Source organism: Ursus maritimus, unplaced genomic scaffold, assembly GCF_017311325.1.
Source record: "Ursus maritimus isolate PB19 unplaced genomic scaffold, ASM1731132v1 scaffold_13, whole genome shotgun sequence".
Lineage (NCBI taxonomy): Eukaryota > Metazoa > Chordata > Mammalia > Carnivora > Ursidae > Ursus > Ursus maritimus.
In genome coordinates this window covers 28,642,045-28,666,978 of record NW_024423675.1, presented here as the reverse complement: position 1 = coordinate 28,666,978, position 24,934 = coordinate 28,642,045, and the positions used below count along the sequence as shown (strand labels likewise).

Genomic DNA, 24,934 nt, shown 5'->3' with positions numbered 1-24,934 from the left:
TTTCAAGCCCAGAAAATACTTGCCATCACTTACAAAACATCTCAGATGATCTTTAGTCCATAGAGAATCTTAGTTTATAGGATGATCAATGATATAAGCATACTATATGTTAATGCTTACTTTAAAAATCATATCACATAGAGTCCAAGATAATTGTTTTCTATCTCTAGTTATAGTCGTAGTTACATAGTAAAAGTCTAAATGGATCTGTAGTAGAAAGAGCATTGAAAAATGATCAATATCTCTACTTTTTTAAATGCAGGTGTTTAGTGAAAAATCTGATGCTGCCAATTTAGGGGCAATTTATAGTGTGCTGTTGACATTTAAACTCATATTGAGTAATATGTCTTTTTTCAAAAGCCACAAAACAAAATTATTAGGGTGTTCCATTGGTGATAAAATGTCACCTACTGTGAAACCAAGAATAAACTTATGAGCACTGTAGGATGTCTGAGTAGAGAAGAATTAACATCTTTCAAAGGAAGGCACTTTTAGGTTAAAGTTAATGTGAAGCAAGATTCTTTCTCAATGTATGTAAGATATCTTTATCCTAGAGGGCACTAGAAGCAAGAGATTGTCTTATTTTCATTTCAGTTCCTTAATCTACCAATATAATGTTTCTCCTCTATATCCGGAAGGTTTTCAAAAAAAAGAAAAATTAGAAGGTGGTTTTATATGTCATGTTCCTGAAAGTTTCACTATTAAAAAGTTTAATTTCCCTAGAATAATTTAATAGGTAATAGAAAACATACAAAGAGGTGTATCAGTAACACATGAGTTAATAGTTTTTTGGAAGCTTATTTGGAAAGCAAATTCCCCAGATTGCAGGGGTCATATGTTTACTTCAGGATAGTGTACAAGACAGTATGTCATAGGCTTCGGAGTCAGCCTGAATTCAGAGCCAACCTGCACCACTTGCTAGAGGTCTGACACTGAGAAATTACATAACCTCTTGATTTCTTCATCTGTGCAATGGGAATCTCAGTGGGGAGACTACCTTCGTTGCAGGGTTGTTGCAAAGGACTGAGAGAGAATGTAAGTGCTCTACATATTTCCTGACACATAAATGTTCAATAAATGCTGGCTCTGTTATTAAGGATGATGAGGAAGTACTTTATGTGATGCACCAATTATGGATTATAAGTCTTGTAGAAATACTAGTTGCTACTCCAAGACTGTACTCAGGACCAGCGCTTCTGCATTTAGTATACATAAATATTGCTTTTCACAAATAATTTTTAAAATACCACCTTTTAATACAACATTTTTATTACTGCTATGCCCAGATAATGGCTAAAACTGTTACCTCCAGTATACAGAAGGATTACTTTTAGAATCATATAAAATCATGAATTCTAGAATGATAATGGGCATCCCAACTATTCATTAATAATGAACAATTTTAAGGGTAATCATTTCAGAAGGTTTAAAACTTATTCTCCTATACTGTGTGACATTTATAACTAATACATTCATAACTAATACATTCTACCTTCAAATAATAGTAACTTAGAAAATTACAATCTATAATCTTTTAACTGGTTTTAATTTGGAAAGAAAACAGTTGTGTCCTGCCATTTCTTTTTTGTTAGCAACTTTATTCCTAATTGCCAAAATTTGGAAGCAATCAAGATGTCCTTCAGAAGGTGAATGGATACATAAACTTTCGTACATCCAGACAATGGACTGTTATTCAGTCTCTAAAATGAAATGAGTTAGGAAGCCATGCAAATTCAGACATGGAGGAACCTCAAATGCATATTTACTAAGTTAAAAAAGCCAATATGAAAAGACTATATACTATCTAATTCCAACTATATGAAATTCTGGACAAGGCAAAAATGGGGAGACAGTAAAAGATCATTGGTTTCATGAGTGGGGTGGGGGTAGGGATGAAAAGCTAGAGCACAGAGGATTTATATGGTAGTGAAACTATTCTGTATAATACTGTAGTGGTGGATACAAGTTGTTACACATTTTTCAAAATCCATGGAATGTGCAAGAACAAGAGTGAACCCTAATGTAAGTTGTGGACTTGGGTGATTATGATGTGTCATGTAGCTTCATGGATACAACAAATGTATCATTGCTGGCACATGATATTGATAGTGGAGGTGGTTGTATGGTGTTCGGGCAGGGAGTGTATGGGAAATCTCTGTACTGTTTGCTCAGTCTCACTGGGAACCTAGAACTGCTCTAAAAGATAAAGCCTATTCAAGGAATATATACATGAAAGAAGGGGGAAAAAAAGGAATAACTTGTGCCCTGTAACCCTCTTGCTAAGAGAAGCAGAACAAGGTTTGACTACCTAGGGCTGGTTTGTTTACTTAAAAATAAATAAATAAATTTCAAGCTAATTTTTTTCATTTATCATTAATTATGTTCTAAATCATGGTATTTGGAAAGTTTAAAAAAGGAATATTAAAAACCAAAAAGTTCTCTGTCATTATGAACGTGACAAATCTGTAAGCAAATCCCTTAAAGAGAGCATGTTTCAGTTCTAAAAAATCATTATGTCACTAGTGCAAAAAAGATAAATGTAGTGAAAATTGGCAGCTGTAGAATGACATGCATGAGTTAAAAGAACGTTTGGATTTGCCTTTTTATTACAAATATTAAAACTTAAATCTTTTGAGATGAGACACTCCATGAGAATAGTATTTGTTTTCTATGGAAAAATATTTCTATGGAAAAATAAATCTCCTTTTAGAACAAAGAGAGCTTCATGATATCCCAACAAGGGACAGCAGTTTTTCCTGATTGCTCGCAAAGATCTGTAGCTGCTGATGCTTCCCAGTTTGGAAAAGCCTGACCAGCCCTTTTCCTGGGCACCAGGCAGGGGAGATCAGCTGGCATCAGACCAGCAAGGGAACACTCACTGACCTCCCATTGACCACAGAGGTCTTAGCCAGGGTAATCTAATGAATGCAGTTTTAGGTCAATTAAAAACCATCAGACTCAAAACCCTGAGGTTGAACCTTTGAACTTGAGTGACAACATCTGTATAAAGAGACCGTTGTCATTAATCACAAGACTGATATTTTTGATGAGGAAATAACTGCCAGTGGTAGACCCTCAGCTGATGCAGAGCTTGTCGATGTGCAAAACGTTCTCAGTAACGATGCTTCTTCCCAAAAAAGCTATGTACTCAATACTCACATATCGACAAACCTTTTTCTAACCTCTAACTTTTGAGATGCTAACTTACTATCACTTAGAATATTTCAGAGATATGTATTAAACATTTTAGTCAAGTTGGGAGTTCTTGTGGTTTACAGTTTTTGTTTATTTTGTTTTATTTTGCTGTTGTTGTTGTTGTTGTTTGCCCTGTACCTTCCTCTACTTGGTAATAGCACAGAAGTTTTATAAAGTAGTGTCAGAATTTGGTCACAAAGGAAGAGGACCATTAAATAGCAAACAATTCAGTTCTCTGAGCTAGCTGTACAAAAACTGGCTCTTTCTTGGGGAATAAGATAATTCTTAGAAACAGGACAATCTGTCCTCACAAGTAGTGATTAACTAGAATTCTCATTTTTTAAAACTGGCTTTATCAAGCATTCTGACTCTTTTTCTAAAGAGATTGCTACTGCTAACCACTCTTTCAGTTCACTGGGGAATTAATGCTCAGTGGCCCATTGGGGTTCATACAATAGCATTAAATAATTACTCCTCCTTTATGTATCTTCTGCTGTCTTAGAAAAAAAAAAGGGTATACTAAAATTGGCTGTGGGAGAATTCAGGACATCTGACTCTGAAGAAAATACGCACATGTGCATATCCCCTCAGTGGTTACGAGGCAGCTTCAAGTACCTGGTGACAAACAAATGGCTCACACGGAGACAAGAAAGAAGAGTAGTGGTGAAAAGGAAAGAAAAACTGGCCACGCGTAGCCCCCGTGGTGGTGATAAAGCTCAGGAACTGGCGCAGCTGAAGAGAGCAGGTGCAGGTGCAGGCAGCAGCTTGGTGTGAAGGAGAGGCGGTGACGGGTGGGGCGGCCATCTTCTCTGCGCAGGTCGTCTGCAGGGCCAGGAGGAGAAGAGCAGGGGACAGAGCTGGAAGGTGCACCAAAGTGGAGCGGAAGGAAGGTCACGAAGGATGCAAGGCAGACAGGGAGAGGCAGTGCTGCAAGCTTCTTTCCTTGAGCTGGCTCACAAGCTTGGTTTGGTGAGTGCCATTTGGTGCCAGGCCTGGCTATCTCCTTGGACCCCAGAGAGGGCTGCCCTGTGTATGCAGAGCAGCGGGAAGACTTGGAGGCTGGGTTTCACTATCTTAAGTTTGACAAGAAGCAGGGGCGCCTGGGTGGCTCAGTCAGTTAAGCATACAACTCTTGGTTTCAGCTCAGGTCACCATCTCAGGGTTGTGAGATGGAGCCCCACACCTGGCTCCAAGGAGTCTGCTTGAGAGTCTCTCCCTCCCTCTCCCCATGCCCCTCCCCCCACACACATGTGCTCTCTCTAAATAAATAAATGTTAAAAAAGCAAAAAAAAAAAGTTGACAAGCAGAAAAAAAACGTGGGGGCTCTCTTAAATGGTATAGTGGTGAGAATCAGAACTAGTGAGTTCACAGCCTTGCTCTCCCTCTGCACCTGTGCTTGGCCTCAGCTTTCTTACCTGTAAAATGGGGTAATAATACCTCACAGGGACATTGTGAAGAGTAAGTATGTGGTAAATTGTTATCAGGATCCCCTTATGGTACCTTGTGATAGATGATTGACAAAGTTCAGTCACTTCCTCCTTTTCAACTCCTACAGTTTGATTTATAAAACAGAGCATTTAAAATTGTAAATGCTTTCTAAAATGTGAAATCCAGCAGAAGAGAATTACTGAGAAGTGTATGCATAGTGCTTTATACATCTCAGGTCTCAAGGACCTTGCTAACTCCAGTCATTCTTGGCAAAGGGACAGGACCGATGGTGGGGCCAGCACAGTCCAAGAGCAGGCAGTGACTGCAGCCTGTGCCAGAGGTGGGCCAGGCGCTGCCTGCTGAGCGCATGTGGGTAAGCAATATGCCCGCAGACCGAAACACAGAGCGGTCAGATCTAGACATGTGCCCATAAGCCAGAGATTGCACTGCAAACTGCTGGTCTGTGGGCTGATCTGTGGCTCACAGATATATTTTTTTTTCTTTAGCTAACAAACTTTTTTTTCCCCCTAGACCTCGCAAAAACCTGGCTCAAACCTTAAAAGCAAGCTTAGTATTTTTTAAAAGTGGCTTTAGTCACGGCCTTCACCCCTGTTTTACCGCCTGCCCTATCATTCCCAGTTGCTCTGGACCTGGCCATTCTGTTTCTGTCTGGCCCTTGAGTTTTCAGTCCCTCTTTCAGGCCCATGGTAGAGCAGGGCACAAGCCAGGGAGCTGATCCTGGACACGGAAACAGGTATTGAATGTGTTCTGTCCTTCTGTCTTAGGGTTGCTGGATGAAATACAGGACTCTGTTAAAATTTGCATGTCAGATAAACATGTGTATTTTATGTAAGTATGTCACATGGAATTTTCTTATTTCCTAAATCTGGCGACCTGCTCCATCCTCATTTATAATTCACATCATACCACCAATAGGTACTCAATAAGTAGCAATTGGCATTGTAACATTTGGAAAAAGAATCTTGGAAACAGAACACTTTAGCAGCCTTGGAATAAGGGACAGGGAACTAATCTATTTCAGCATTTGAAAGAGATAAATTGAGCAAGGCTCATGAATGAATGTTTTAATTTGATATGGGGTAAAATTGGAAACTGTCATGGCTGGGAGGGTTTTTCTTCAGTGGGCAATGACAGATAGAAGGGTACTAGACTCAGGCCTTGCTCAGGGAAGCACTGCGTCAAGAGAGCATCCTTCCCAGGACTGTCTGCAGTGCATCTTGGTGCCTGTTAGAGGATGCTAAACGCTGTAATTGTGGTAGACTCCAGGCCTGCAGTCTCTGTAAATGCTGTCATACCACGCTCTGCATTCTGTCATCTGTACGTGACATTGGCCTCTTTCCTTTTCTATCCTGTTAATTCACTTCTCCCTGAATTGCCTTACCTACTCTGAGTGTAGCTAAGTGTCCTCTTTTTTCAGGCTGTTCTCCCTTATCTCTGCTTAATTCTTGTGGCCTAGGAGGGCAATGAGGAGGTAGTGTGGATGGAGGCCAGCAGTACTCCTTGGACATCTTCTAGCCAGGTGCAATATCCGATTTGATCTCTTGACCATTCTGTGAGGAAGGTGATTTTACTCTTTTCTTAAATATGTACTTTATTTTTTTAGAGCAGTTTTAGGTTATTAGCAAAATAGAATGGAAAGTATAGAGCGTTCCCATTTATCCCTGCCCCAACACACCCCACTATTAACATCAGGCACTACAGTGGTAACTTTGTTACAATTGATTATTATTTTTTTAAGATGAGAAAACTAAGGGTTTGTGAGATCAGACTCTTAGGCAGCAGGGCTCCGTCTTTCCCAGGGGAAGCCTGCTTGCTTTGCTCCCTCTGACAGCTGGCCTCAGCACCAGGTCTCCCCTGGCCTAATGCTCCATCCGGTTCTCTGGGCCTTCATTCCCACAGGGAAATGTAAGCAGTGGTGTAGCTTCAGATAACAAGAAGGCGTGGCTACATTGTTGTCTTGTGTTCACACATGGAGAAAGTCTTCTCCAGTGGGTAATTGAGGTTTTAGAGAAGCTGTGACTTCATTCCATGAAATTCCTTTTTATTTTTCCTTTCTGCCACTTCCCAGTCCACCGAAGATTAAAAGAAGGAAGGCTGATACAGTGATCTTAAAAATGTTTTGTGTTTGAGATTTTATCTGAAAGTTCCAGAAGGTACTTTCATGGAACAATCAAATCATTTCACGCAAAGTTTGATAGACTCTACTGTCAGGCTTTTAAAATCCATGTTTTACAAAACATCAACTATAAGTGTAATCTCAAGAGTGAATGCTATCCATTTCTGCTTTAACAATCAGTGAGGTGGATTGACCTCACAACCCTAGACCTTGCCTGAACCAGGCACAGCCCTTCCTGTTCTCCAGAACAGGGGGAATGTGAGTGTCAACTGTGTTACAGTTTCTTCCTTTTAGAGCCAAACGTCAAGCTGTTATAGAAATGAGCCAAAGGGGGCCTCTGTCTTTTGGTCCTTGAGTTGCTCATGTATGTAGGCTAAAATGTTAGCTCAGTAGCCCATTGATACTAAATTCAAATTTTTACACATTCAATTGCTAAAAAAATAAAAAATACAAGCAGAGTTTTAGCCATTTACAGCCTGCCTGCTTTACATACTCTGTGAAACCTTACCCAGCATCTGTTGGCCATTGATAAGATAGGGCCTTGTGGTTTTAATTCCCCAGGCTGCTACTCCCTTCTGGAGCTCTCTGACCCAGAGACTCCCTCTCATGCTTCTGAGTGAAGTCACTTAGCATGTAAGCTCCCTCTCTCCTGGGAGTTCCCTTGCTCTCCTTTTTTTCTGGAGAATGGCTTCTTTTCCTTAAGCCTCTTGTTTTTTGTTTTTATTTTTGTTTTGAGATTTTATATATTTATTTATTTTAGAAAGAGAGTGTGCATGTGTGAGTGGGGGGAAGGGCAAAGGGAGAGGAAGAGGCAGAGAATCTCAAGCAGACCCCGCACTGAGCGTGGAGCCCTACACAGGGCTTGATCCCACAACCCTGAGATCATGACTTGAGCCAAAACCAAGAGTCAGCCACTCAGCTGACTGAGCCACCCAGGCGCCCTGGACAGTCTTGCTGTGAAGGACTTCCACTTCTCATGCAGCCCTGTCCAGGCACCACCCAATAAAGCTTGTTGTGCATTACTGCCTCTTGTGGGCATATCTCTGCCCTGGATCAGCCCCCACATCCCTCAGGCAAACCCCCTAGATTGCAAGCATACCTGGCACAACTAAGATTTCAAGCAAGCCAGTATATGAATCTTCAGAATTAACGTTGACCCATATTGCCTTACATCATTCTTTCTTCTTCCACCTTTTGGATACCAAATAGTTGTATATATTTGTAAATACATAGATTTAGAGTTTGTGTGCTAAATAGGTTTGCCTGGTTTTATGTATATTTGTCCCTCCTATTTATATATGTTTTTAGGAAAAAGTGTGATGCTTGTTCAGATTACAATGATCAGAGACGTGCTTAGGTTTTTAATAAAAATAAGCATAGTGCCTGTAATTTATCATGCACTTACTCTGTGTCAGGCAATGTATTAGGCTCTTTACGTGCATTATTTTACTTAATCATCATGATAACCAATGAAGCTAGTACTTTTATTTATTTACATTTTATGGGCGTGGAACGTGGGTTCAGAGAGATTCCTTGCCTCACTTAGAGTCGTATTAATGATGGTGGGACTGGGATATGAACTCAGTTTGTCAGATGTCTGCACCTGTGATCTGCTCTTTCACATTCCTCTTCAATAGGTGACATTTTCTAGAAGGACACATGGGGAAGTAAGTAAACAGTCTCAGCAGGCAGAGCCACACCTCACTGGAGTAGGTAATTCATCAACATTCAGGTTTCAGCAGCATTGTTTGAAGTGCTACAGCGGCTCTACAGACCTCGCCTAACTCCCTTGGGGCACCATGTCTGCTTCCCGGCCTCCTCTTGCTTTTCTCTCCTCATCTTCTGTCTCCCTCATGATTTCATCTGCCTCATAACTCCTTTTATGGCCTTTTCTCTTTGTGTGTTTGTACTTGCCTGCTTCTCCCTCACCGTGGCCTCTGGATTCTCTGCAAATATCTGTTATACTTCTGCAGGGAGAGGATTGGGTTTGGTCAATCCATTAGAGAGAGCTTTACATCCAGACACCTCCTCTCCAGGGCTCATGGCCAGCCCTTAGTTGTCTGTCTGTGGGTCAGGAACCAGGCCCTAGGTCAGTCAGCTGGGGCCAGGGACTTACTCTGATCACGCTGTACAAATGATGGAAATTTTGTGGAAGACCGCACAGGAGGGGGCTATGAGTGGGACCTGAGTTTGCAGGCTTTTTTAAAGGGACAATGAAACCTCAAGCCTTCGTTAGAGCTATCTGGCAAAAACAGTGATTTTCAAAAAGATTTTTAATGGATCTATTGTGAATAACCTAAGATCATATGATTAAAGCATCAGCAAATAAAAATATTTATAAGGGTAGTTCCTAGCAACAAAAATGTTAAGTTATGAAATCTATACATACCTGGGGAAATTCAAGCATTTTTTTGCTTATGGCTTCTCATGTCCTTGGTTATATCAGGACATAAAATTGAAAACAAATCATTAGGTGCAACAGTAGAATTGGGTACCTTAGTTTTCTTATTCTGCTTTACTTATAAACATTTATGAGTATGTAAGAACAGACAGTGTTAAGCTTCCATACATCATCTCTTAGAGTATAAGCATGATAGACTCACGTACACTTTCCTTTTAATCCTTTAGCATCTTATGATTCATAGCGTAGTAGACACTCAGTAAATGACATTGCCTAATTACTTAGCCCTGATGCCAATTGAGCAGAAAGCGCTAGTGGAAGACTCTTTGATAAGCATAGTGTCAAGGAGAAATAGTGCTATTTTTTGGATATTTTAAGTGTTAATTCAAGTTTCTCTGGGTCAAGATAATGGATTGCTATTTTGGAATTTTGTATCATTCTCTTCTGTTTGTTTCCATTCACACCATGTGTTAGCTCTATCCCTCACTAGTGCAACTATAAGCATTCAGGAAAATATAAATTTTTCTTATGCTTTCAGGGTTTTTTTTCATGAGGGTTTCACTGCTGTGTTTGAAGTCCTAATCAACCTCTAGTGTAGGCCTATTTTAATCCTTCTACTAGGGATGTCAGGCTGTAGAACTCTAATTAAATTGATGAAAGATTACAAAACAAAATTAAGGAGCATGTGAAGATGAAGATTAATCCTATCCATGGACTTCTTTGTTAGTAGTTGAATTTTGGAAGTGACCTTCTTGTCCCATCAGCTCATAAGCACACTGAGTCTAGAGAGATTAAATGCCTTCATCCCCATGGTCCCTCAGCTGGCTAGTGGCTTAATATTGTAAAATTAGAAGCCAGTAGCATTTCAATGTTTTCAGTTATTTGTTTAAGTCATAAATCTTAGTTACAAAGCTAACTTTATATATGACTTGTGAGTTCATTCTCTGTGTTATTCTAAACACACACACACAGAGAGAGAGAGAGAGAGAGAGAGAGAGAGACACGCACACCATGTCTTCTGTTTGGTTTTAACTTGGTAAATCATTTCCAGAGGTCATCAGCCACTGGAATCAGTTAACAACATGGCCATTCCTTCTCATTTCACAAGGTCTGGAGAAACCACTCTTTATGCTCCATTCAAGGTATTTTGACCACATGGTTTTCTTTTTCTTTTTGCTTTCAAACCCTAGAAATCTCATGGGATGTGGAACCCATTTTGAGAAATGTGTCACAGCAACTTTTGAAATGTAGGAAGCCAAACAATTAGTGTCAGATTTTCCCTTGGGGAAAAAAGATGAGAAAGGTTAATATATACTACAGAGGTAACTCAAGGAGGTTCTGTACTAGTGGTACATTGTATAAATGATAATTTTTGATAAAGCAGCAATCTTCTATGGGAAAGATTTATGCCATCTTTGAGTCATTAATAGTATCTGACACCAGTTTCCACTTAGAACTGAAACAAATCATCATAAAGTTTTGTTGTGGTTATTCTTGTGTCAGGTATATTTCAAAAGCTTTTGAATTTATAAAGTGTCTTTGGAAATTTACAGGAATGAAATTTACCAAATGTAGTACATTTAATATGAAAACCAAATCAAACTCAGATGTAATCTCAAAGTGTTTTTGTGGATTTCATATCCCTAGTCTTTTCAGACACTCATTGGGTTCTTTTTCTATGATGTGAATTTAATTGGTTTCAGTATAGGGTTAAATTCAATAAACATGTGATTACCCACCACGTGAGAAATAGTACAGTAGGTGCAATCACAAGCTATGTTCATGTAATCCTTATATACACCCCATGAGGAATTATGATCCCATTTTTTCAGATAAAGAAAGTCTCGTAAAAACTATGACTCATCTATGTTTATGTGACTAATCAGTGGCATAATAGGGATTATAAATCAGGTTAGTTTATCCTTAAATCTATTATACTTTCCAATAAAATTGTAAGAAAATCTTGAAAATGCTACCTTGTCCACATTCTATTGACCGGTGGAAGATAAACAGTCTGATTCATCAAAGGAAGGTTCTGATGCTGACTCATTAAAGGAGGACGATGCAATGCGTTGGTTAATGCTGTGGCTTTGGAGTCAGGCCAACACAGGGATGAACCCTGGCTCTTCAGCTGTGAAGAAATAACAGGACCTTGAATAAAGGTCTTTGGGTTTTAACTTCCAAGCCTCAGTTTCTTTATCTACCAAACAATAGTAATACAACGTTTCAGAGTTGTAATTATAATTCAGTATAATACTGAATGTAGAGCATTTAGCAGAGTACCCAGCAAATTGTACAGATTTTTGGTAGTTATTATTCATAGTAATAGTAGTGAGATAGGACTATAATATAAAAATTGGCTAAAGAAAGATGTTTATTATTGTGTTCAGGGTCGTATGAAGACTTATTAATAAAATTATATTGATCTCACTGAAGATTTTTAGTGATAAACAGCCCTCATGTGGTATTTGTAACTTTAGGAGATACTTTTTAAGATATCTTAAATATGGAACCAGATTAGAACATTTTCAAGTTATGTCCATATTTTGGTTACTGTTGCTAATGTATTGGGAATAGTGGCATGAATACTAGGTACATGAGGAGTCCTTTGCCCTCTTTAAAAAATGTATTAAAAAATAATTCTACTCTTTGTAAAAAAAATTCTACAACTGTTATACAGTGGTTATACAACTATTTCGACAGGCTCTTAGAACAATTTCTCCCCTTGAAAATCGTTTACTCCTACTTGAGTTAATGTTTAGCACAATAAGTGAGAACTTTATCTGTAAACCAGGAGAAAATAATTTGGTTTTCTTTAAATATAGATAAATTAATTTCATTAAAAACTAATTTAAAAATAATTTATATAATTTGTGGCAGAGAGGTTTGGCCTTTTAAAACCTTCCTGGTGCAAGGAGTCTGGATTGGGAGTATACAGGATCAGTCTTCAGTTAAACAGGTATACACACATGTATACAATTCAAGATTGATTTGATTAAAACAAGCTGAAGTTTCTCCAAATTTAGATATAATCATAGAGTTTCATTTATATCTTCTAGACTTCTCCACATAGACTTGGTCAAAATACATCAAAGTATTTAAAGTGATAACCTTGTGTATTTGTCTATATACTATGAGGTTGACAAAATCCAGAATCTTGTGCAAAAACCAGAATCTTAAATATAGACTGTTTGCAGAGTTCATCTTTCATGAGAATGAAATAGTTAAATGTAAGAATGGTTCATCCTTTTACCATAAGCTAAATTTCTATTACTGGGAACTGAATTAAAAATGATACGTGCTCTTTTTAAACTACCAAAACTGAAACAGGAAGAAATAGAAAACCTGAACTGACCCATAACCAGCAAGGAAATTGAAGCAGTGAGCAAAAATCTCCCAACAAAGAAGAGTCCAGGGTTGGTGGCTTCCCAGGGGATTCTACCAAACATTTAAAGATGAACTAATAACATATTTTTCTGAAGCTGCTTCAAAAAATAGAAGGGGAAGGAAAACTCCCAAACTCGTTCTGAGGTTAGCACTACCTTGATCCCAAAACTAGACAACGTCCCCACCAAAAAAGGAGAATTACAGACCAATATCCCTGATGAACATGGATACCAAAATACTCAACAAGATCCTAGCCAATAGGATCCAACAGTACATTAAAAGGATTATTCACCATGACCAAGTGGGATTTATTCCAGGGATGCAAGGGTGGTTCAACATTCACAAATCAATCAATGTGATAGATCACATTAATAAAAGATAAGAAACATATGATCCTCTCAGTTGATGCAAAAAAAGCATTTGACAAAATACAGCATCCTTTCTTGATTAAAACTCTCCACAGTGTAAGAATAGAGGGAACGTACCTCAATATCATAAAAGCCATCTACAAAAAGCCCACAATGAGTACCATTCTCAACAGGGAAAAACAGAGAGCTTTTCCCCTAAGGTCAGGAACATGGCAGGGATGTCCACTCTCACCTCTGTTATTCAACATAGTACTGGAAGTCCTAGCCTCAGCAGTCAGACAACAAAAAGAAATAAAAGGCATTCAGATTGGCAAAGAAGTCAAACTCTCACTCTTGTCAGATGACATGATACTTTATGTGGAAAACCCAAAAGACTCCACCCCAATTGCTAGAACTCATACAACAATTCAGCAACATGGCAGGATATAAAAATCAATGCACAGAAACCAGTTGCATTTCCATACACTAACAATGAGACAGAAGAAAAAGAAATTAAGGAATTGATCCCATTTGCAATTGTACCAAAAACTATAAGATACCTAAGAAGAAACCTAACCAAAGAGGTACCGTACTCTAAAAACTACAGAATACTTGTGAAAGAAATTGAGGAAGACACAAAGAAATAGAAAAATATTTCATAGTCATGGATTGGAAGAACAAATATTGTTAAAATGTCTATGCTATCTAGAGCAATCTACACATTCAATGCAATCCCTATCAAAATACCATCGAAATTTTTCACAGAACTGGAACAAATAATCCTAAAATTTGTACAGATCCTGAAAAGCCAAGGGAATGTTGCAAAAGAAAACCAAAGCTGGTGGCATCACAATGCCAGACTTCAAGCTCTATTACAAAGCTGTAATCATCGAGACAAAAAAAAATCATTTTTGTATTGGCACAAAAACAGACACATAGACCAATGGAACAGAATAGAGAACCCAGAAATGAACCCTCAACTCTATGGTCAACTAATCTTTGACAAAGCAGGAAAGAATATCCAATACAAAAAGGACAGTGTCTTCAATAAATAGTGCTAGGAAAATTAGACAGCCATATGCAGAAGAATGAAACTGGACCATTCTCTTACACCATACACAAAGATAAACTCAAAATGGATGAAGGACCGAAATATGAGACAGGAATTCATCAAAATGCTAGAGGAGAACATAGGCAGTAACCTCTTTGACCTCAGCTGCAGCAACTTCTTGCTAGACATGTCTCCAAAGGCAAGGGCAACAAAGGCAAAAATGAACTATTGGGACTCTATCAAGGTAAAAAGCTTTTGCACAGCAAAGGAAACAAACTAAAAGGCAACCTATGGAATGGGAGAAGATATTTGCAAAGGACATATCAGGTAAAGGACTAGTATCCATGATCTATAAGGAACTTATCAACCTCAACACCCCAAAAACAAATAATCCAGGCAAGAAATGGGCAGAAGACATGAACAGACATTTCTCCAAAGAAGACATACAAATGGCCAACAGACACATGAAAAAAAATTCCACATCGCTTGGCATCAGGGAAATACAAATCAAAACCACTATGAGATATTACCTCACACCGGTCAGAATGGCTAAAATTAATAAGTCAGGAAATGACAGATGTTGGTGAGGATGCAGAGAAAGGGGAGCCCTCTTAACACTGTTGGTGGAAATGCAAGCTGGTGCAGCCACTCTGGAAAACAGTGTGGAGGTTTCTCAAGAAGTTAGAAATAGAGCTACCATATGACCCAGCAATTGCACTAGTAGGTATTTACCCCAAAGATACAAATGTAGTAATCTGAAGGGGCACCTGCACCCCAGTGTTCCTAGCAGCAATGTCCACAATAGCCAAACTGTGAAAAGGCCTGAGATGTCCATTGACAGTTGAGTGGATAAAGAAGATGTGGTACATATATGCAATGGAATATTGCTCAGCCATCAGAAAGGATGAATAGTTACCATTTACGTTGACGTGGATGGAACTAGAGAGTATTATGCTAAGCAAAATAAGTCAATCAGAGAAAGACAATTATATGGTTTCACTCATAGGTAGAATATAAGAAAAAGCGCAGAGGATCATAGGGGAGGGGAGGGAAAACTGAATGGGAAGTCATCGGTGAGGGAGAAAAACCATAAAAAACTCTATAGGAAACAAACTGAGAGTTGCTGGAGGGGAGGTGTGTGGGGGATGGGGTATTTGGGTGATGGGCGTTAAGGAGGGCACGTGATGTGATGAACGCTGGGTGTTATATACAACTGATGAATTATTGAACACTACATCTGAAACTAATGATGTACTATATGTTGGCTAATTGAATTTAAATAAAAAATGATAGGTGCTCTTTTAAACAAGAAATCTCCTTTTGTAAATAAAAAGAGGTAATGTGTACGTGTGTGTATGTGTGTGCTAATTTTCATACCACCTTTTTAATTAATCATCATCCTTTTAACTAAGCAGCGAGTTTCAAGGTTTTAACCTTTAGGACTTCAGTATATGATCTATTTTGTAGCAAAAACCTCTCAAATTCAAATTATAATCACTTTTTCATTTCTTTTCTCAGATGATGAAACATGCTTGGAATAATTATAAACGTTACGCCTGGGGATTAAATGAACTGAAGCCTATATCAAAAGAAGGCCATTCGAGCAGTTTGTTTGGTGAGTAGACTGTGCTTTGGTTTCTTAGTGACAGTAACTTTTCTCCAGTTGACAGAACTTGTGGGTGGTGACGTTTGTATGCCCCTCCCGACCATGTTGCTAGGAAACTTCCATACCCGATGGGAGTTGCCCGCAAGGACGGTGCCTCGTGTCCTTTGGACAGAGCACTCTACGTTAGACTCACTTGCATCCCTTGAAAAAAATACTAATGCCCACGGCACACTTGCAAAGCTTCTCGTTTCATGGGTATAGGTACAGCATCGTGATTTTTAGCTCCAGGGGCGAGACCCACAGAGGAACATTGGGTCAGCTGCAGTAACTGCTTCCGGTCAGGTGAAAGCTGTGTCTTTATTGATAAGCTGGCCAAGGCAGCCTGCCATGGTGATCTTCACTGTATCTTGGTGACTCTCAGCTTTAGCTCTGGGTTTCTCCTGTTTGTGCCGTGGAAGAGGAACTGAGAGTGGATTAGGTCAGTCATCTGAACTTCCATTTATCGACTTTGGCATGCTTTATTGCATCTGGTCCTCACAGCATCCCTTGGTGATTGGCACTGGGAGTGTTAATAACGTTCCCATTGTGGAGGTGAGGAAGCTAGGTAACAGAAATGTTGGGTTCCTTGGGTCGCAGAGGTGCCCAGTGCCCTTCTTATTGCACTGGATTCTTTTTTAACCTGCACAGTTTTGCCTAATGAGTAACAGGATGAAGGGGATAGAGTCTCATTCTGACACTTCTTAATTCCCCATAGAAAATGTGACTTTTGACAGTGTAACTGAAGGTGTTAAATAGTATCAGATCATATAACAAACAACAGTATCAACTGAGACTTATTATGTGCCAAGTGCCATTTTGTGAAGTCTCACTTAACCTCATTATTGTACACATTTTATATATGAGAAAAATGCAGCTCAGAATAGCTTGCCCCATATTAGCCACATACCAACTGACTGGACTGGGGCCAGGTCCCCAGTGTGGCTAAGGTCAGAGTCCATGGTCCTAATCACCACACTATGCTTTTCCATTTATATTCAGGATCTTCCATGGGTTTGGCTCTCCTTCCAGCACTGGTGTTAATCAACACAATACAAGTCTTTGCAGAGTTCCTGGCCTAGTGCAGAAGACCTGTGTGTCAATAGTGAGTTGTCAAAGCATTAGATGGTTCAGTAGGTACTCATCTCAAGTGCAGATACTCATATGAAGTAGGAACTCAGGTAGGGAGAAGGGAATTGGAAGAACAGTTAGGAAGAGCTGGCAGAATGGGAGAAAGGCTGGTGGGCCTATTACAGTGACACAGTTTAGAGATGAAAAGAGCCCAAACCTGGAGTAGTAGCAGTAGAAGTGATTTCAGATGTTTATAAAAGTAGTGTTTTCAGGACACAGTTACCAGTTAACATGGGTGATGAGACATAGGAATTGAGAAACTTCATGCAGACTCAGAGGCCTTTATTTTTTCATCATTTACTGTAACTTTTTAAAATCTAATTCTGTTTTTGCTTTTATTCCTATGAAAGTTGCCTGTATCATAAATAAATCGATTTTGTGTAAATTTGTCATAATCCTTATCAAAGAGATTATTTGTTCTCTGTTGATATGTTGATGATTTTTTAAATTATTATTAAGCTTTGAAACATACTAAGTCTCTTAGGATGAATGTGCAGATGAAGAAGACGTGACTTCTCCATTCTGAGGAAGTTTACAGACTAAAAGAGATGCGCACGAGTAATTATAATGGAAGGCAGAAAGTGATGGGTGCAAGATCAGTATAAGATCTTCACAGCAAGGGAGATCAGAGGAAGTGAATCATAGAGTCGAGATGGGCTGGGTAGGTGGGAGGGGAGGTTAGGATCAGTCAGGCTTTCAAAGAGGAGGTGAATTCCATTTTTGAATAATGGCTTATTAGAGCTATCATAATTTTAGATCTAATTATATTTAAAAGTTTTGCACAGGTGCACTTGGATGTGATTACATTAAAATTAATATGTGTATTGCTCCTTTGTTTCAGATCTATTTTTTTTCTTGCTAGAGAATGCAGTCACAAATGAAATTTCTAAGAGATATTTTCTACTACTCAAAAGAGACTTTAAAGATTATTGTATCAATCCATAGCCTATGATAATTATTAGTTGGGTTTTAATGCAGCTTTTAAGTTTTCTTTCACTGAAAGAATTTTAGACTGTGTTCAGTGTTACCGTTTATTAATAAATTCAGTATTATCCTCTCCCTTTCCAAGTACGGTCAATTTACTTGTATGTATCTGTCAAATATTTTAATCAATAAATATTTCTCTGATATTTTCAGGTAGTATTAAAGGAGCAACAATAGTAGATGCCCTGGATACACTTTTTATAATGGAAATGAAAGATGAATTTGAAGAGGCAAAATCATGGGTTGAAGAAAATCTAGATTTTAATGTGGTGAGTTAAACAAAAGTTGCCAATTCAGTTCTTAAATGTCAGCTTAACATGGACAAATTCTGTTGTGGGGCCAATTATTGTGTTATATGACCTAGCAGAAACAAATAATGCAATTTTTTAAATAGTACCACACTGTATTCTTGCCCTCCATTACCACACAAGTCCATCTTTGTTTTTTTGGCAAATTAAGAGTAAGGAAAAAGAAATTAGGATTTATCGAGACCTTTGTGTGCCAAGTGTTCCTGTTCAGGTCCCACAACCATCCTGTGAGATGGGCATTGTTTTCCTGCCTGCACAGTTTAGAAACCAGAGCTCCAGAGGCTCACCCAGGTCACAGCTAGTTGTGTGTCCGGGCTGTGAGTCCGGCATGGATCTGGGTGGTTCCACACAGGTCCTGTTTTGCACGGTGCCATGGCACATTGTTTTGATTTTGTTAAATGGAGCACAAGGTGCCAGATGATGAGTTACAGCTCAACAAAAGACCACGGAGAGATGGAAATAAAGAGGTCCTGAAATAAAGAGATACAGCAACCTCCGGGGGCCATACAGAGACGTCAAGGCAGAGGACAGACAGAGGACCTGGGGCACATGCCCTTATTAGGGAGGGTGTAGTCCTTTGGGGTCCTAGGCTAAGACCAGGTTGGTCAAATCAAACCCAAAAGAGCTAGGTTTTGGTTGAGCGTCACAAGGGTCTTTTCTACGGAGTGAACAAGGGAAATGCCCTTGGAGGCAGAGGAGACTGTCGCTCACAAGGGCGATTGGGGGAATCATATGAGGGACTTGGGTTTGCTTGTGCCTCTGCAGGCTGTTCTCCAGGGCGTGCACTTGTGTGAGGGGCTAGCATTGTTGGAGGTCCCGCACAGGCCACTTGAATGCTGACACAGCAGTACCACAGAGACATGGCACTAAATTCCCAACGCGCTGCATCCACTCTCTCACACACAGCTTTCAGCTTTGTTCCCTGTATACCCTTATCAGTATAAAATTTTGTCACCATGTATTTGAAGTCTTTTAAAAATCTTTGTGTGTGTACTATCATTCTTAATAAATACTTCAACACCCATTCTCCACCAAGGAAAAAGTTCAGAATTAAGGAGACTGGACACTTGCAGTACTTCTTGATAATTTCGATTTGGGAGGACAACATCATGTCAGAGCTAATCTAATTCCATAGTCACTGTTTTACCTCACATAATGAGGCTGACCAAAAAAACCCTTGTTTTAAGAAAAGGAAGAGTGTTGGCCCAGCTGTTTTTTAGTCATTCACTAGTTTTACATTATCGGTATTATTTTTAATCTGAGACTGTTTCACAGGAAGCACTGTAAGCCTCTTGTCCATCGGTATGCATGTGATAATATCTGTAAGTCGCCATAACCAGGCACAAGCAACATGCTGTGTGTTGAGAATGGACAAAGAAAGAGTGTTTCCCTGTCAACACCTCCACTTTCTGGAGCTCTTATTCTCTCACAGACCCAGTGTCAGAGTATTAAAGATTGGTAAAACTAAATCTTATTCCTAACTCTTTGCATTAAAAACCCATATAAATTAAATTTTGAATATTTTGTCCCAACCCTCTTATTAATTGCCTTATATGCCCCATTTTGGAGATGACTGCCTTAAAGGACAATTAGATAAGTCTATGTTTAATCTGCCTTATAATTGAATTGAGAATATAAAGAAGACATATTCCAATATAAAGGGACCTTGGAGATCAATGTGTTCAGCTCGTTCATTTTAAAAATGAGAAAACAGACCCAGGGAGCTGGTGATTTGCTCAAGGTTCTACAGCTATTTGATTGGAATGACTTGTGGTAGCTCTCATATTATCAATAGAATGGAGTATGAAAAATTAAAGCAGTGAAAAAAGAAATTCTGTTTCTTTTTGAGGGTTTGTTGTCCCTTACTAATATTTCTGTCGCACCTTGTTATTTATAAGTAAATTCAGCTACCTACCCATAAATAGGACTTCTCTTCAGCTATCTGTGGGAGAGAAAATGGGTACTGTGTTCCCTACCCACGGCCCTTTCAAGAAAGGTTGAGGGAATAGGAACTGGATTCCTCTAAAATCAAATAATTTTTTTTTTACTGTTAACCAGTATTTGTTTCTTTGTTTCTTTAATTCAGGTACAGTTAACATAGTGTTATATTAGTTTTGGGTGTACAATATAGGGATTCAACAATTCTATATATTTCTCCTTTACTATTTCATCCCCCCACCCCATTCCCTTGTGTTAACACCAGTTCTCTGTATTTAAGCATCTGGTTTGGGGGGGCTTTTTCTTTTCTCTTGGTTTCTTTTTTCTTTCGTTTCTTATATTTCCACATATGAGTGAGATCATATGGTATTTGTCTTCCTCTGACTGACTTATTTCACTTAGCATTTTACCCTCTAGGTCCATCCATGTCATTGCAGATGGCAAGATTTCATTTTTTATGACTGGATAATATTCCAAGTGTCTATATTACATCTTCTTCATCTGTTCATCTATCGATGGCCACTTGGGTTGTTTCCATACCTTGGCTATTGTAAATAATGCTGCAATAAATGTAGGGGTACATATATCTTTTCAAATAGTGTTATGATTTTCTTTGGGTAAATACCCAGTAGTGAAATTATTGGATCATATGGTAATTCTATTTTTAAGTTTTAGAGGAACCTTCATACTATTATCCATAGTGGCTGCACCAATTTGCATTTCCACTGACAGTGCACAAGTGTTCCTTTTTCTCCACATCCTCACCAGCACTTGTTATTTCTTCTGTATTGTGCCATTCTGATAGACAGGTGTAAGGTGATAATCTCATGTGATTTTAATTTTCATTTCCCTGATGATGAGTGATGTTGAACATGTTTTCATGTGTCTGTTGGCCAGCTGTATGTCTTCTTTGGAAAAATGTCTATTCGATCCTCTGCCCATTTTTAAATCAGATTGGTTTTTTGATCTTAAATTGTAAACGCTCTTTATATATTTTGGATATTAACCCCTTATCAGATATGTCATTTGCAAATACCTTCTCTTATTCAGTAGGTTGCCTTTTCATTTTGTTGGTGATTTCCTTTGCTGTGCAGAAGTTTTTTACTTTGGTGTAGTCCCAATCCTTTCACTTTGCTTTTGTTTCCCTTGTCTGAGGAAATGTTTGCATAGCCAATGTCAAAGAAATTACTGCCTTTGTTTTCTTCTAGGAATTTTATGGTTTCACGTCTCACATGTAGGTGTTTAATCCATTTGCAGTTTATTTTTGTGTGTGGTATAAGAAAGTGGTCAGGTTTCATTCTTTTGCACGTATCTGTCCAATTTTCCCAACACTATGTGTTGAAGAGACTGTGTTTTCCCCATTGCATATTCTTGCCTTGCCATAGGTTAATTGACCAAATAAGCATGTGTTTATTTCTGGGCTCTCTATTCTATTCTATTGATCTGTGTGTCTGTTTTCGTGCCAGTACCTTACTGTTTTGATTACTATAGCTTTGTAGTATATCTTGAAATCTGGGATTGTGATACCACCAGCTTTGTTCTTTTTCAAGACTTCTTTGGCTATTTGGGGGCCTTTGTGGTTCCAGACAAATTTTAGGACCGTTTGTGCTAGTTCTGTGAAAAATGTTGATATTTTGATAAGGATTGCATTAAATCTATAGATTGTTTTGGGTAGTATGGACATTTTAGCAGTATTGGCTCTTATAATCTCTGAGCATGGAGTATCTTTCCATTTGTTCATGTCATCTTCAGTTTCTTTGACCATTGTTTTAGTTTTCAGAGTACTCCTCCTTGGCTAAGTTTATTCCTAGGTATTTTATTATTTTTGGTACTGTTATAAATGGGATATATTTCTTAATTTCTCTTTCTGCTGCTTCATTGTTAATGTATAGAAATGCAATAGATTTCTATATATTAATTTGTATCCTGCATCTTTACTGAACTCATTAACCTAAAATTGAATGATTAAAGACAGCAAAGTAGATGTTAGTGCTACTAGACCTGAATAGTATCCAGGTCCCTCGTCTGATAATTAAAGGATTCCCTTAAACTTTCCCCAATACTGCAACAGTTCTTTGCTTTCATGACCAGCAGTAGTCTGAGAAACTTTGGAGTCATTTATTTAAAAGAACTAAGCACAAAGACCTCTCAAGCTAACAGAAGGCTGACCTCAGAGCACTACCAGGTGACATGAATGTGTTCTGTGGACCATGGGGACCCAAGAGGAAGCAGAGGGAATCTAATAGGGGATATCAGACTGTGGAGAAGAGCCAATTTTTTTGCTTCCTTACTTGTAAGATAAAGCGATTGGACTATTGTTGAGTGATTGCTAAGCTACTGATGTTTAACATTGTTTATTCCAAATTGTATTTTTATTTTTTAATATGATTTTTATCCAGTTAATTGACAGACTTGTGTAAAATACCATTTTAGAACTGTTATTGATAATCTTGGTCTGTATCTTTCAAAATACACTCTAAAAATCATAGCCACAGGTCTCAAATTTCTGTTTATTATAATACTATTGCTAATATGAGAGGTCTTCAAACATACGAGTTATGGTTCTCTTTTTGGGTATTGTCATAGTTTCCTTTAAAAAAAAAAAATTCATCAAGGGCACCTGGGTGACTCAGTCGATTAAGCGTCTGCCTTCGGCTCAGGTCATGATCCCAGAGTCCCGGGATTGAGCCCCGCGTTGGACTCCCTGCTTGGCAGGGAGTCCGCTTCTCCCTCTGCCCCTCACCCTGCTTGTGTTCTCTCTCTCACATACTCTCTCTCTCTCACACACACTCTCTCTCAAATAAATAAATAAAATCTTTAAAAAAAAGTTTATCAATAACATCTAAGTGATAGTATTTTTTATATTAAAACTAGTAAATAAAATTCAGGAAAGCTATATTGTTTTACTCTTCTAATCATTGTTTTATAAAGTTCTTCAGCTTACAGTTTTATAGTTGGTTTTAATATGTCTTATATGAGAATTTGTTTTATATTCACTCAGTTTACCCAGAGATCAGGTGACTGTATCAACAATTATGCAGTTTCCTTTCTGAAAACACAAACTTTTCCATTTATCTGATGGATGGAGAGATTGAAAAAGCTTAAGCAAAGAGAGAAAATTTGTTTTATTTTTAGGGATAATATGTAATATTATTCCAGCTTGGATAAATTATTGCTTGTTTTTAAATTAACACTTTTTCCTGAGAAAGTATTATAATTGACGATGTGAGGGTATTACGAAAAAAAGTTAATGCATCCAAATTTATTACAAGGGAAAAATAAGAAGGAAACTGAAACAGGAACACTGCTATTGAAAGTTGGTTTATTCTGTGGTGCTCCTGAGTATAAACCAATCTTTCAGTCAAGAATAAATTTGTCTGTATGTGAAATATTCAATTTGCATCACTTAAAGGTGTAAAGTAAATGTTTTTTATTGGTTTATACGGTCATTAACTAAAACTCATTTTCTTTAATTAAGGCATAGCAAGTTGATTCAATTTGCATACTTGGTAGCACAAAGTTCAAATGGCTTTAATAACTGGCTTAAAATAAATCACTGGATGATATGTAGGAGCGAGGGCTTCCCAGGTCGAGCTTTATATTCCATTCAAGTATTTGTAGAGGCACATAGGTCTGGGCAGACCTCTAAGGGTAAACTCCAAGGGGTGAGTTTTCTGGTTTTAATTCAAAAATAATCCTAAAACAAAGAATCTAAGACAGATTCTTGTTTGCACATTACTCATTATTTCATTCATGTATTATTCATCAAATACCCTTTAAGGGTCAGTTACTTACCCTCATGGAGCTTATAGTCAAGAAGGAAAAATAGAGTACTTAGCTGGGGCCAAGTTCTCTTAGGGAAGGAAGAAAGGAAAGAGGAGACCACCATTTAAAGAGTATGGAGATATGCCAAATATTATGCTAGGTGATTTTTCCCCATAGGTTATCTTGTTCAGTGTTTGTGACAACCATACAGGGTAACTGGTTATTTTCCCCATTTTTATAAAGAGGTGGTTAATTAATCTGCCCCAAATTATACAGCAAGTAAGAGCTGTGGGTGAACAAGGTCTGTCTAACTCAGTGACTCTTGTTTCTATTGGAGAGGAAATACAAAGAGTTGAGAAATATGTAGGCAGCCAGAGAATGAGTCCTCCAAGGTTAGGCATGTAATCTTAATATCACAGCACTCATTAGAGTGCATTTTTCCATAGGTATTCAATAAATTCTAATTAATGAATGAGAAGTTAAGCTATCTTGTCCTACTTCCCAGTAGACTGTGCTAGACTCAGCTAGAAGACAAGCTGACAGGGTGCACAGGTAACTCTACTGTGTCATATTTTGAAATAGTTGGAAATGATCTGGCGTTCAAGTGCGGTTGAGCTACTTGTTTTTATCTAGCCTACTTCCAGAAGGGATTTGTGGTGGCTCCTGGTACAGGAAAATCATTAACGTAAGGACACGTGATCAAGAGTTTCATATTTGGGCATTTCTAAATTCAATTCTGAGCTTCCTATTCTTTACTGTCACTTCAAAGAAGTATTGATTACCTCCATCCTTGGATGGGAAATATTGAAAACTGTCTTTAGTACGAATTTTATAGAATATGTAGAAATTTTCTCCAGATAATAACTTCTTATATAAAACCTCAGTGAAAACCAAAGTTATATTAAAGTTACTATTAAAAAGCATTTTTCTGCACTGAGGTCAAGTGAGACTTCTGTAGGAGAGGCCGAGCTTTGAGAATGACAAAGGAGAGATGATTAGCTGGTTCCATATCCTTATTAGCATCAGATTGAGGTGGTGGTCTTTAGCAAGCCACCTGGATTGTACCTTTGATTGTAATGAATACTATATGTTTAAGATAACAGAGGCACTGGTAGCAAAAGTAACTTTATCCCTCTCCCTTTTTTTAAATCGAAGTATAGTTGACATATGATGTTATATCAGTTTCAAGTGTACGATACAGTGATTTCACAATTCTATTC

At 38.3% G+C, this 24,934-nt stretch overlaps 1 protein-coding gene across 18 annotated transcripts in view; it reads left to right on the top strand.

Annotated features, from left to right (window-relative positions):
- MAN1A1 (mannosidase alpha class 1A member 1) overlaps positions 1-24,934 on the top strand; it is a 200,951-nt gene that overhangs the window by 26,086 nt on the left and 149,931 nt on the right. For all 18 annotated transcript variants that reach the window (XM_040627720.1, XM_040627715.1, XM_040627719.1 and 15 more), the window contains exons 2-3: positions 15,465-15,561; positions 17,857-17,972. In XM_040627720.1, the coding sequence (XP_040483654.1) occupies positions 15,465-15,561; positions 17,857-17,972 (213 nt within the window). The remainder of the gene's footprint in view (positions 1-15,464; positions 15,562-17,856; positions 17,973-24,934) is intronic.